Genomic DNA, 15,154 nt, shown 5'->3' on the forward strand with positions numbered 1-15,154 from the left:
CTGTACATTGCTGCAGTCATTGTTCCCTTTATCCTGACTAGTCTCCCAGTTCCTGCCGCTGAAAAACATCCCCACAGCATGATGCTGCCACCACCCTGCTTCACTGTAGGGATGATATTGGCCTGGTGATGAGCGGTGCCTGGTTTCCTCCAAACGTGATGCCTGGCATTGACAACAAAGAGTTCAATCTTTGTCTCATCAGACCAAAGAATTTTGTTTCTCATGATCTGAGAGTCCTTCAGGTGCCTTTTGGAAAACTCCAGGCGGGCTGCCATGTGCCTTTTACTAAGGAGTGGCTTCCGTCTGGCCACTCTACCATACAGGCCTGATTGGTGGATTGCTGCAGAGGTGATTGTCCTTCTGGAAGGTTCTCCCCTTTCCACAGAGGACCTCTGGTGCTCTGACAGAGTGACCATCGGGTTCCTGGTCACCTCCTTGACTAAGACCCTTCTCCCCCGATCGCTCAGTTTAGATGGCTGGCCAGCTCTAGGAAGAGTCCTGGTGGTTTCGAACTTCTTCCACTTACAGATGATGGAGGCCACTATGCTCATTGGGACCTTCAAAGCAACAGACATTTTTCTGTAACCTTCCCCAGATTTGTGCCTGGAGACAATCCTGTCTCGGAGGTCTACAGACAATTCCTTTGACTTCATGCTTGGTTTGTGCTCTGACATGAACTGTCAACTGTGGGATCTTCTATAGACAGGTGTGTGCCTTTCCAAATCATGTCCAGTCAAGTGAATTTACCACAGGTGGACTCCAATTAAGCTGCAGAAACATCTCAAGGATGATCAGGGAAAACAGGATGCACCTGAGCTCAATTTGGAGCTTCATGGCAAAGGCTGTAAATACTTATGGACATGGGATTTCTCAGTTTTTTTATTTATACTAATAAAAGGCAAAGCCCTCACTGACTGACTCACTGACTCACTCACTCATCACTAATTCTCCAACTTCCAGTGTAGGTAGAAGGCTGAAATTTGGCAGGCTTATTCCTTACAGGTTACTTACAAAAGGTAAGCAGGTTTCATTTCGAAATTCTACGCATAACGGTCATAATTGAATCCTACTTACATACATAAATACGTCCATAGCCTGCAGCTTGGTCGCCGTGTAAGGCGGCGTTGAGTCCCCCATCACCACGCCTCCCACGTATAAGGCCGTCCGTCACTCTGGTCTCTTCTTTCCCTTCTTTGCTTCGCCACAGTATTCACGTCTCCCTGCTGATAACTGCAGCCTTTTTATTTAATCCACGGCTTCTCTGCTGTTTTATTGTTCATTTATTACGATGCGATGTTATCAATGAAGCCGGTTGTATGCTTACAACACTTGACAGATGCCGAATGTCACTTCAACACAAGTCCTGCAAATACTGTCGTAATTGAAACAAACCATGAAACTGAAACCGATTATGACAGCAGCAATCCAAGCTGTGAGAAAACTGTAAAAAGGAGGCGTGTCAGACGTCGTGGTACATTTTCTGATGCAGCTAGACGGAAACAACTTTGTGACGCTACCGTCAAATACTCGGCAGAAAAATCCACAAGTTCATAGAGACGCTGTTGCTAAATAATTGTAGGCAAATCCACAAGTTAATAGAGGGAATGCCTGTTAAACATCTTAGATTCACGAGTAGCGATTTGGGTAGTGAGATGTCTATCGAGGTGATCACCATCGTTCAAAGAACTGTCACTTACCGAGTGGTTTCCATGCCCGGAGATGCCGCCTGCCTTTTCCTTTCTCTGTGTTACATATTGCACAGCCATATCAGGCTCACTCTTGATATCCGGAGGAACATTGTCTTATGTATTGAATGACTGGGACAGGTTCAAGGTGTGGACTGATGACAGTACAGGAGATAATTTTACTACACAGGAGCACTAGAAGAGTGAAATGCTTAAGCCCTTCACCTCTGGTTCTGCATGTGAGTTGATGGCTGCTGCTGAATTGTTCGGTTGTTGCTTTCAAGTGTACCAAAATGGCCAAATATTTTACACCTTTGGAGAGCCGCCAATGGCTCTTAACATCTTAGATTCACAGGTGATGATTTGAGTAGTGGACACTTTGATGTTTATGAATGTGTCAACTCTCAAAAGCTGGATGCCAAGTTATCGATGAAGCCGGTTGTATGCTTACAACGCTTGACAGATGCCGAATGTCACTTCAACACAAGTCCTGCAAATACTAACACAATTGAAACAAACCATGAAACTCAAACCGATTATGACAGCAGCAATCCAAGCTGTGAGAAAACTGTAAAAAGGAGGTGTGTCAGACGTTGTGGTACATTTTCTGATGCAGCTAGACGGAAACAACTTTGTGACGCTGCAGCCAAATACTCGCAGTAAAATCCACAAGTTAATAGACATGCTGTCGCTAAATATTCACAGGCAATTCCACAACGTAATACTGAAAATGCCCTTTAAACATCTTAGATTCACGAGTACCGATTTGGGTAGTGAACACTTCGATGAATGAAACTTGTTATCTTTACAAAGATTGACAAACACGGAATGTAACTTGAACACAACACGTCCTCCAAATACGAACCTGATTGAAAGAAATAATTATAATCAAATCCTTGATGACAGCAACACTCATAACAGTGACAAAACAACTACATTGATAATCATGTTACGTTATTTTTAAAATGTTTCATTTTCTTTTTCATAACTTATTTAACACACTACTTCTCTGCTGCGAAGTGCGGGTATTTTGCTAGTTTTAATAAATTTGCAGAAACCTCAAGTAAACTTTTTTCATGTTGTCATTATGGGGTGTTGTGTGTAGAATTCTGAGGAAAAAATGAATTTAATCCATTTTGGAATAAGGCTGTAACATAACAAAATGTGAAAAAAGTGATGCGCTGTGAATACTTTCCGGATGCACTGTATAAAAACATCAATAGTTCCTTTGTTTACGTATTTTTCTTCCTGTTTATCTCATAATATATATTTTAAGTTATCTATATATTGTAAGACCGACCCGACACAGACTGGACACGGGAGGCACATGTAAAACAAATAAAACTATTTATTTTTCCTTCTCTGTGACCCACAGGCAATACACAGTCCCAAACCACAGAACACAAGTAATGCAAAAGCACTTTCTCTTCCTTGTCTCCACCACTCCTCCCATACAGCCTTATCCTCCTCCACCTGACTCTGGTCACTGAGTGGTGGCCACTGGCTCCTTTTATAGTTCACCCGGAAGTGCTCTAGGTATTTGATCACCGAATTCCTGCTGCACTTCCGTGTGTGATGTATATGCTGCCCACATGGGCTCAGGAGTCCCAAACACACCACCCCCTGGCGGTGCCTGTGGGACCCAACAGGGCTGAATCCAACTCCAATTCTCAGGCAGCCCTGTGGGAAACTGAGGCACTGCTTCACCCCAGGGGGGCGGCCATCTAGCATCCAGGGGGAGGTATTGCAGTGTCCAGGCAATATAGTGTGCAGGGGCGTCCCGGCTGGGCATGGACGCCAGCCGCCTGTCACAATATATAAAAGTCAATGTATGTGTGTATGTATGCTCCAGCATCACCTCCGAACAGTTGGAGCGATTTTCGTGAAACTTGGTACACATGTTTCTCATTGGTCGACTAAAAGTACTGTATGCGTATTATCACCCAGTTGACACTCGAAACGACCACCAGAGGGTGAACTGGAGGTGACTGCCAGCATTCTTTATGTTTGAGCACCACCAGGCGCCTGTTGCTTTTGAAATTAAATAGTGTTGGCCGGTTCCGAGCGTCAACTGGATGATAACAGACATACAAGACCACAAGACAAGCCCATTAGTGAGTCTCCATTGTTTTTTTTAGTTTATTTTTATTTTTAAAGTTGTTTTTTGTAAATAATATTTTTCTCAAAACTATTTATTTTATTCCCAGGCAATGCTGGGTGTTTCAGCTAGTATTTTATAAAGGGGCAGTTCAAAGTGCATTTCATTTATCATGGAATCATACACTCCAGACCTTCACTTAAATCATGCTCCAGGGTATGAAGTGAAGACTCTATTATGCTAAGGCTGCATCCACACTACTGTTTTAATTTAAAAACTCAAATGTTAGTCTGCATTTCTGCCCTTGATCCATACTCTCTCAGCATTTTTGCCCCCTGGAAATGGTGACTTTTGAAAGCTCTCTCCAAAGCTGTATATTTTAGAAAATATCAGGTCAACATTGCACTGTAGACGAGTAAAACTAAGAGTTTTAAAAATGCAGAATTGAATTGTGCTCTGATTGGTTGGTGCTAATTATGTGGCCCTTCCCTGATTGGATCCTGCTTATTACATTTTCTCAACTGCTTTGTTCGCTTTATACTCATGTGATACTTTCAATAACAATGCCAACCCATTTTTAGTTCAGTGAAAACAATGTTTTTCATTTTTTTGTATGCACGATTACTGTTCTCCATGTTTAAATGCAAGCTGCAAATGAATCTATTGTGAAAGACGCTATATAGTGCCTGACCCGGCACAGACTACGCAGAGGCACGTGTAAAAGTCACACAGGCTTCTTATTTTTCTTCACCCGTGGGCAAACGTCTTCCCCGTGACCCACAGGCAATACACAGTCCCAAAAACACTAAAACAACACCAACAACTCTCCACCTTGCACCACCACTCCTCTCAGGCAACCTTGTCCTCCTCCATTCGACTCTGGCCCCTTAGAGGTGGAGGCTGGCCCGTTTTATAGCCCACCCAGAAGTGTTTGACCACCTGGTCCCAATTGCACCTCCGGGTGGGGCTGATGACTCGTCCATCCGGGTAGTTGAGTCTCGGCAGCACCCCCTAGCGGCCACCCCATCTCCCAACCAGGCTGTGGAGGACTCCATGTCCCATGGAGCCACGCTGAAGACTGGGAAACGAACATCGGCCAGGAAGGCTGTCACCAAGCGTCCCGGGGGAGGTATTGAGCTGTCCATGGTGGCTCCCCTGGAACATAGGCAGCAGGGGCGTCCCGGCCGGGCATAGGACCCGGCTGTCTATCACACTCTATTGTGGAGGAAACTTCCTCTTCCTGTTTCCGCCAATGTGCTCATATCCAGTGTTGGCGAATGGCTATGTCATATGTGTGTTCAGTTGTTTTAGTGTGGACAGACGTACTTTTGTACATGACGCTGTGATAGATAGGGGGCTCTGTCGTCCCCTTGAACCCTCAGACCAGACACCAGATAAAAGTCCAATAATTGGTTTTATTAACACAATAATGTGCACAAAGCACCCTACACTCCACAATATTCATAAATCAATAATCAATAGTCCTATAACAATACTACAAATCCTCCACTCCCAGACGCGTTGTTCCCTTCCTCCCAACTCATCTCGCCCATCTGGGGTCTCCCACAGTCTTTTATAGTCCTTGACCTGGAAGTGCTTCTGATCCCTCAATCCATGTGATTATCCAGCACTTCTGGGTCAGGTGAAAACTCCTTTTCTTCAACCTGGAAGTACGTCGTTTCTTCTGTCCCTGTGACTGTGACGTACTTCTGGGTTGTATTGAAAATATAAGTCTCTGGGCCTCCCTGCAGCGTCCCCTGGCAGCCCCGGCATTATCCAGCAGGGATGTGCATTAAAACTCTACATACCGTGTTGCCCTGCTGGAATTCGGGGCATCTCCACGTCGCAAGGAGGGCTCCATCTGGCACCTTGGAGGTATTGGCATATCACTGGTATATCACAACGCGAAAATGCCAGGGTGGATGGAAATCATTTTTGCTTAAAAACAGTGTTTTCAATTGAGAACGTAGTACTGTGCATGTAAGTAAGTAAGTCCAGAAAGTCCTGGGTATGGAACAGTGGATCAGCTTTTTGGCATTACATAGAAATCTGTGGAGTAACAAACGTTTTCTGGTCCAATCTACATGTGCTCTTTGCACTTGGAATAGCTTATAATAATATCTAAAGGAGTCTGGGGTTCTGGGGTCAATGCTGCGTATCGTTTGGTCCCCATTTTTGCAAAATGAGAGTTGTGTTTGCAGTAGTTGGTTTTAAGTCAAGTCTGGAAGTTAAATCTAACCAACTGTGCAATTTCCTCCTATTTTTTATGGTCTTCGCTGACGATATGAGCATCGCAGTGGATCTTGTGTAGACTGGAGAGACGGCCCTGCCATTAACTGTCCGGGATGGCACTGTCGGCCCTCCACTCCTGTGCGTGTCTTCTTAATCTGACCTGACGACCTCATAATCGTATACGTGTAAAAGAAAGTGCGAAGCGCCTTAATATTAGTTTGCCACAGTCTAGAAATGGGATCCCATGTTTACAGTTGTCTGGGACATAGCTCATGGGAAGGAGGAAAAATTAAAAGTGTTTACTTTCACTTAAGGCAGAAGCGCAGTCAGTGTCTCAAAGGCTGGCACAGCTACGCACGCGCGTGCGCCGGCTGCCTGACTTTTGTAGTATCTTTGAAGTGCAGGAAACGCCACTTTTTGCAGACATGTTCACGTGATCAAAAGTCTCCGCGCTCTTTAGAGGTCTTGCTTGCTCTGCATACTGCGTTCATAGTCAGTTCATGTGAGCCGCTCGGAGTACATGCATCGAAGCTTCTGAGCTGTGCCTGTGCTATCTCGTGCGCGATGTCCAAGGCTTTAATTAATGTTAGCTAAAACCCGGCACTTAAAAGTTTCTCGCTACAGCAATTTTAACGCTGTTGCAAAGTGATCCAAAGTCTCGTTTATACCTCGTGTCTTCTCATTAAACTTGTATCTCGCGAATAAAGTATTCGGCGTTTTTCTTCAGCGCTCTTTGGGGGCTCTTCCTTCTTTTCTACGTACTGCGGTCACAGTCAGTTCACGTGATTACGTGGGAGGCGTGATAATGTCACACGCAGCTCCGCCCCCCACGGCCATTGAGCTAACGCCCATTACAGTATATGGAGAAAAATAGGTTCCAGTTATGACCCTTACGCGTAGAATTTCGAAATGAAACCTGCCCAACTTTTGTAAGTAAGCTGTAAGCCTGCCAAATTTCAGCCTTCTACCTACACGGGAAGTTGGAGAATTAGTGAGTCAGTGAGTGAGTCAGTCAGTCAGTGAGGGCTTTGCCTTTTATTAGTGTAGCTCTAAAGGAGTCTGGGGTTCTGGGGTCAATGCTGCGTACCGTTTGGTCCCCATTTTTGCAAAATGAGAGTTGTGTTTGCAATAGTTGGTTTTAAGTCAAGTCTGGAAGTTAAATCTAACCAACTGTGCAATTTCCTCCTATTTTTTATTTTATTGGACTGAATATCAAGATGTAGTAGAAACTTGTAAAGTATTCAGTCTGGGAGCCTAAGAATTGGATATTTGCTTCTGTGAGGGTAATGTCTTTAGAGCCTCATCAGACTTTGATCTTTTGTTCACTTGAGTTTTTCACAACTGACTGGAGAATCATCACCTCGAAGTCTGAAATTGCACTCCTATGGTGGGAGTCTACGGCTAAGGGAGGAGTAGCTACCCCAAGTGAAGCAGTGAAGGAGTTCAGGTACCTTGTGGTCTTGTTCACCAATAAGTGTAAGTTCCATCGTGAGACGGACTATTGAAATTAGTGCAGTTGATCAGTCATTACACCCAACTGCTATGGTATATCATGAGCCAAGTCCTCGGGCAAACCTTTCAGTTTACTAGTTGGTCTGCATCCCCATCTTCATTTGTGCTTATGAGCTTTGACTAGAGTTTTAAAGAGTGTGATTACAAGTAAAAATGGACCAAATAAGGTTCTTGTATACTGTTCCTGAGCTCAGTGTTTGTGACCCGGTAAGGAGCTTAGCAAGATAGGAGGACTTTGAACAGAAATACTTCTGTGGATCATAAATAGCCAAATCCGATGGTTTGGGTATGTTTTTAGAATATTCCCTAGGAGTTACGACAGGCAGAGCCTACTAGGAGGATGCCAAGATACACTACCAATGCACACTGGAGGGTTTATATTCAGTCCCTGAGAAAATCCTCAGTAGGAGCTGAAAACTGTTCCTGAAGATAGGGTGGTGTGATCTGTTCAACTCAGCATGCTTCCTCTATGATCCAAACCAGAAAAAGTAAACACAAAGTGAAATGTTACATGGTACGAAATGGTAATACTGTACAGTGGAACCTCGGTTTGCGAGCATAATTCGTTCCGGAAACGTGCTCGCAATCCAAAACACTCGTATATCAAAGCGAATTTCCCCATAAGAAATAATGGAAATTCAGATGATTCGTTCCACAACCCAAAACTATTCATATAAAAAGGATTAATACAAAATATAAAGTAAAATACATAATACAAATTAACCTGCAATTTACCTTTAAAAAGAATCATGGCTGGTGTGAGTTTCTAAACTCATGTGGAATTCCACCCAACGGGACGACACGCTGAAGAGTGTCCCAAAGCAATCGCAGTCTCCCAGCGCTGTAGCAGTTCGCCGTATAAGCGCATCCAAAAAGATCAAGGAACATTATAAAGATCCCGCTGCAATAAATAACAGCGCTGTTGCTGTTTCAAACTGAGTGTTAAAGTACTGAGACTCAGCTTCGTGTTTTGGGGAGCAAGATGAGGACTCGCACTTCACAGCGCACACACACACAGTCACAATGCTGTAGTAAACAGAGAGAGGCGCTGGGCGAGTGAGATAAGAAGAGAGAGAGAAGCTGCGAGCAAGATAAGGAGAGAGAGAAAAAGACGCACTGGGCGAGCGAGATAAGGAGAGAGAGAAAAAGATGCGATGAGGGAGCGAGTGAGATAAGGAGAGAGAGAGAGAGAACCACCATCAGCTCAGTTGTGATTACATGACGCTCAGCAGACAAAGTGTATCCATACTACTCGTATTGCAAGACATCGCTCGTTTATCAAGTCAAGATTTATTAAAAATTTTTGCTCGTCTTGCAAAACACTCGTAAACCAAGTTACTCGTAAACCGAGGTTCCACTGTATTATAAAAATAATAAGGTCAAGATCTACGACTAGATGATTTAACACGTGGATTATGCAGCAAGAGTAAAGTAGGATTTTTTCATGGACATTTTTATCATTGTTTGCTGTTCTTCAGAAATGGTCTCCATAGGTTCCTGTTCTATCAGAAACTTTTTTTTATCTCTTCTGTATATTAAAGTGTGAGATAAAAATTGTTATCTTGGCCACCATGTGAGGTAAGTAACATTAAGAAATAAAATTTTTGGGTGGCGCATTCTTTTAATGTTTCTCTATGTTCTGACATTGTACAGGGTTCAACTGTGAGGCTGTGTTGTAGTGTCATCAGAGGTAACTCCTGATATGGCAAGATGTGCAAATTGTGATCATTGTTAACAAGTATAAGGCTGACTCCACTAGTTTAAATGATTAAAAAGTAAAAAGTGACAGGTTTCATAAATGTTTCCTTTTTTCTGTGACATTTAAATTATTACCGACGAAATTTAAAGATAATGCATAGTAGACTGAAGTTTACTATAATTTTACATCAGGAGATTAGACGAATGATACGCTCATTTTTCTTCTGTTTTATTACAGGCTGAGACTAATGCAATGATGGCGTCAAGCATACAAGCAGGCTTACCAGGTAAGATATTTTACTAAAAAATATATAGAAAGAGCAAAAATATTCTAACAGAAGAAAAGATTACCTAATAAGTAACCATTGAATCAAAATATTTAACCATTTTAATTCAAATAAGTGTTACTAATATTTACTACCAGTCAAAAACACTCAGTTTGTCCAGTTTTTTTTGTTCATATTTAATCTGGTGAAATACAATGAATGACCTAAAATGGTGAAAAGGTAAACAGTAAGCTGTCAAAGGTTTACATTTTATGTTAGCAATAATGAATGAAGGAAATATCAGAATACTGCAAATGGACCTTCTTCAGGGAAAAACTAATAGGTTACAACCTACAGATGTTCTGCTGCAGTTAAAGTAAATCAAGCCTTGCAAGGTGAAGCAAACAATTTTCACAGGTGTCCCAACTTCAGTTCATTACTTAAAAACCCTCCGTCTGTCTTAAAGGAGATTTGTAACAGACTGGGTTACAGTGCACCCAGAAGTGCTTCTTGGACAGAATTCAAGTGATAATGGCAAGAAAACTGCCATTAACAGATGAAATGAGACAGAACATCATTACCTTTATAAGTGTATACCATTCATTTAGAGAAATAAAAAAATAATCAGAGTATCAGCGAGTACGGTATCCTACACAATCCAAAGATAACTGGAAGAAACTCTAATAGGAAAAGATCTTACAGACCCAAAGTCACAACCCAATCAGAAGACAATTTCTGAGGGTCACCAGCTTGTGTGATAAGCGCCTCACAGCACAACAGCTTCAAACACAGCGTAACACTGGGAGAAAAAAGCAAGTCTCAGTTTCTACTGTGAGGAGGAGACTTTGTGCTGCAGGTTTGAAAGGAAGTGGTAGTAAAAAAAACAATTCTTAAAAGACAAAATAAGGAAGCCCAGGCTACGTCAGAACTACATTAAAAGAAAATGATCAAGAAGGTACACCTCGAAACATGGAATGGCCAGCACAGTCTCCAGATGTTAGCCCCATTGAGTTAGTTTGGGATGAACTGGATGGAAAGGTGAAAGGAAAGCAACCTACACACAACACATTTTGTGGGAACTTCTGCAACAGTGTTGGCAAGATCTTTCTGAGCATTGTTGGATTTCCCTTATAGAAAGAATGCCATGCGTAAGTGTGTCTTTTATATCAGCAAAAGGTGGGTACTATGATGAATATAAAATCTGAATAAAATTTTGTACACTTAACAATTAATTCCAGGACTTATTTTTTTTTTGTTTGCTATTGTTTATTTGCTCTGTGCTTTGATTTCATGAACCGTTAAGAAATGAAACTGCATGCATTCCATAAAAATATACTGTACTAGCTGTGTTACCCATCCTTGCCTGGGAAATTTCCAAAGAAAATGGGCCTCAGTTATAGTGCCACTGGTTAATCTGGATGTATCAGAATTACTATGTAACTACCTCAGTACTTTTTTGTATACGATATTTGTAGTTTTATGTCTGTATTTTTTTTTTTAACAGTGGTTAATATTATTTCACAGGAGCTCCTTACTCTGGAATATGTTACAAATTGCACATTCCTTGCTTTTTCTAGGGATTTGTTGTTGTTCACTGCCAAGCACAATTTTAGAGGAAAAGGGTCATCAGTAAAAATAGTATGAATTTCCATCTATCCATCCATTATCCAACCCGCTATATCCTAACTACTGGGGTCTGCTGGAGCCAATCCCAGCCAACACAGAGTGCAAGGCAGGAACAAATCCCCGGGCAGGGTGCCAACCCACTGCAGGGCACACACACACACACCAAGGACAATTTAGTATCGCCAATGTACCTAACCTGCATGTCTTTGGACTGTGGGAGGAAACCCACGCAGACATGGGGAGAACATGCAAACTCCACAAAGGGAGGAGCCGGGAAGCGAACGCAGGTCTCCTAACTGCGAGGCAGCAGCGCTACCACTGTGCCACCTAATATGAATTTTGTGAGTTTTTATTATTGCTGTTGTATCATTTACTCAGACATTACTTTTTATGTTTTTCATCAGTTGTACTCAATGTTCAAGCTTCTAGTTTTTTTTTTGCTCAAGCCACAGTCAGGCAATAAAGTTGTAACACTAAACCACGTTGCACAATTAGCAAATTACACACAGCAATGTTGTTTAGAGGTTGCACATTTACAAAAAACAGAACATTTTCATATTTTGGTTGTTTAGTGTCTGAAGAAGAGCAGAATAACAGCCACTACAATGGTGTGGAGGATTCTTAAATGATTGCTGGAGAATGCATAACTGTCCACCTCAAGCACTGGTTTTCTCTCTGTAAATATATTGATGCCTTTGTTGGTAGAGAATAGAAGGCATGGTAGTTTGAAATGTAAACGACGAAGGGAAAAACATTTATGAAGGAGTGAGGTTCAAACAGGAGAGAAGTAAGGATTGAACTGTAGGGATCAGGTAAAAAGAAATAATCTTGTGAAGTACACTATACAGTATATACAGTTGTCTGCCTTTCTCCCTTTTGTTCGTGTAGGATGCGTTAACTGAACTTTGCTAGTACCAGTTGTCACACACGTGCGCATGGGAATCAGCTGAAGGGCCTAAACACTAGTAATTCTACGCCAGGCCAGGGGGTGGCGGAGTGTACTGACTATCTCTCTCAGTCCCTTGCAGACCTTTTCCGGGAAATCCCGCCTGTTGCCGGCCCCAAGGATGACGTCACTTCCGGGCACAAGGACACCACTCCCAGTTCCGGCATAGATGACGTCATTTCCCTTCTTGCCTCAGTACAGGCAGTTCTGTTCTGGACTCCGAACTAAGCACATCATGCTATTTAAAACTACTTTTTGCAGCCGATTCAATTATACGGGTGGCTGCCTCAAATCTTTATGATGTCTCCGACTCATTCATATCACACAGTATGTAAACTGACCTAGTCGCTACCTGCTTGTCTTGGATGCAAGGATGCCAATTCTCCTGTGTTTCTCCCTCCTTTCCAAATCACCTTAAGCTTAATTGCTAAACACGTCTTACCTGAGCTTCACCGACCCTTCCTCCTTTCACTTCGCAGCTCAAGTCACATATCAGCTTGTTGAGTGAATGAAATGAAACCATAGAAGAGGTACTCTGTGTTGTCAATGTCTTATTCCCCCTCACAATGCGTTATACAATTTATAAATTGGAGACCGGAGCATGTTTATTTTAGCATATGGGTAGGGGTGTAACCTCAGATCAGATCGTGTTCAGTTTAGTATGATATCGAGTAACATGGGGGCTTGAGGTCAGAAAATATGGATGTTAGTATATGAAATCTAAGACCCCTTATGGTCTTTAACATACTGCAGTCTCTTTCTCTTTGTTGCTTCTCTGCAAGAATGGTTTCTTAATTGCAAGACGTCTTACAAGAGCATTTCTTTTAACACCATTTTTTTTTTTTACGTTTGAGGCACCCCCGTGACCCTGTAGTTTGGATATAGCGGGATGGATGGATGGATGGACATTTGAGGCATGTACTTTGGTGTCACCACGTCACCTGGTTTGCTTATTCAACAGGTTGAAGATCAGAGTATTACATTCATAGGTCTAAATCACAATCTGATTATTTAGGATGGTTACGTAGCAGGTAATGCTTGTGGCTGGTGTGCCAGTTGGCAAACTCCTACCACATCCTCTCAGATATATACATACTGTATAGTCCAGATCTTCCCATGAACAGTAATCCCTAAATGTCTCTGTTTGCCTCCCAACCTATGAATGAAAGATTTAGCTTATTTGGTATCTGTTTATTGAACTACCAACTAACGTAGGCTAAGATATGAGAAGAGCACATAGTCAATTGTTTTGTCTTCTTCAGTGATATAACTCACCATAACCAAGCTTAAAGAATTTCCATCCATCCATTTTCTAACCCGCTGAATCCGAATACAGGGTCACGGGGGTCTGCTGGAGCCAATCCCAGCCAACACAGGGCACAAGGCAGGAACCAATCCTGGGCAGGGTGCCAACCCACCGCAGGACACACACAAACACACCCACACACCAAGCACACACTAGGGCCAATGTAGAATCGCCAATCCACCTAACCAGCATGTCTTTGGATTGTGGGAGGAAACCGGAGCGCCCGGAGGAAACCCACGCAGACACGGGGAGAACATGCAAACTCCACGCAGGGAGGACCCGGGAAGCGAACCCGGGTCTCCTAACTGCGAGGCAGCAGCGCTACCACTGCGCCACCGTGCCGCACCTTAAAGAATTTGTAAACATAAAATGTTAAAGTACACCTACAGTTAGTGTTTTTATAGGTCTCTTGGCAGTGTTTAGAACTATCGCTTTAATAGTGGGTAGCTCTTCTTCAATAATAAAAAATCACTGAAGAGAAATGGGGGTCCACTCTTTTCCGAAAAGACCTAATACAGCAGGTTATAATCTGTGTTGGTTGCTGGCTCTTTTTCACTTAGTGATGGTGAAGGCAACCTATAATTCTGAGTTCAGATATCCTCTGAAGTTAGTTTTTTTTTATTTTATAATGTTATTTTATAACAGGAAAGTGTAATGAATGTGTTCAATGTGTGCACGGTGGAAGATTTTTTTATGTTTTGTTTTGCTGGAACCATTTCTGACCATAATGTGTTGTATTCAGAATCTTCTTCTGCTCAATGGTCTGTTTACTGTTGAAAGTAATCCCATACAGGACACAGTAAATCTAATCTTTATAGTTTAATTTATCCTTACAGTGATGTTCATTGCTTCAGAAGGGATTAATTGTTCAGATTTTGTCCTTAAATTGAAACTTAAAGGCTGTGCATACAAATGAATGACCTTGTTTAACTGTAACAAAATTGTGCTCCCTGTGTACCAATAGATGTTTCTATTGATATTTTGAATTTATCTTGCATATATAAACCCTTTGTGAAAACAGAGAACTGAGATTTTGATTACAGATAGACTCTATAACGTACGACTAACTTTTAGCATCCCAGAGATATTCCATAAAGCATTGCCAATGGGGCTGTTGCTAGTTTGTTTTGTTGATGTTTTCCATTTTTGAGGTACACCATTTGGCAGCCATCTTGAAAAGCACATTACTTAAATTGCAACCAAACGCTCTTAAGAATTTATCTTCAAATATTTTAGCATGTCATGTTTAGAGATGTAGAGTTGTTCCTCCTATTTTCTCATCTTTAATCGTTACTATGTTTCGATGTGTATAATGGTATTTTAAATTATTTTTATTGCTATTTTTTGTATTCTCACCTCTTCACCTTTTTGTTTGCCGGTATGTTTGTTTCAAAACTCGGCTGCAAGAGTCCTCACTCGAACCAACAGCAGTAAACACATCACACCCATCCTGCTCCATCTTCACTGGCTCCCTGTGTCTTACAGAATCAAATATAAAATCCTACTAATAACCTACAAAGCCCTTAAACGACCTAATGCTAAACTACATCAGTGACCTTGTCCATCACGATGTGCCTGTCTGCCCACTAAGTTCCTCTGATTCTGGTCATCTTGTTGTGCCCACACTAATCTTCACTCCATGGGTGACAGCAGGGCCTTCAGCTGTATAGCGAGTGCCCAGACTCTGGAATGACCTACCGAAATTAATCCGGTCAGCTGACTCCATGAATTCTTTTAAAAAACAACTCAAAACTCATCTGTTCAGGAAGGCTTTTAGCTCTACTT

At 42.1% G+C, this 15,154-nt stretch overlaps 1 protein-coding gene across 2 annotated transcripts in view; it reads left to right on the forward strand.

Moving 5' to 3' along the window:
- efcab11 (EF-hand calcium binding domain 11) overlaps positions 1–15,154 on the forward strand; it is a 347,705-nt gene that overhangs the window by 16,005 nt on the left and 316,546 nt on the right. For both annotated transcript variants that reach the window (XM_039741565.1, XM_039741567.1), the window contains exon 3: positions 9,464–9,512. In XM_039741565.1, the coding sequence (XP_039597499.1) occupies positions 9,464–9,512 (49 nt within the window). The remainder of the gene's footprint in view (positions 1–9,463; positions 9,513–15,154) is intronic.

The sequence above is a fragment of the Polypterus senegalus genome, chromosome 18, assembly GCF_016835505.1.
Source record: "Polypterus senegalus isolate Bchr_013 chromosome 18, ASM1683550v1, whole genome shotgun sequence".
NCBI lineage: Eukaryota > Metazoa > Chordata > Cladistia > Polypteriformes > Polypteridae > Polypterus > Polypterus senegalus.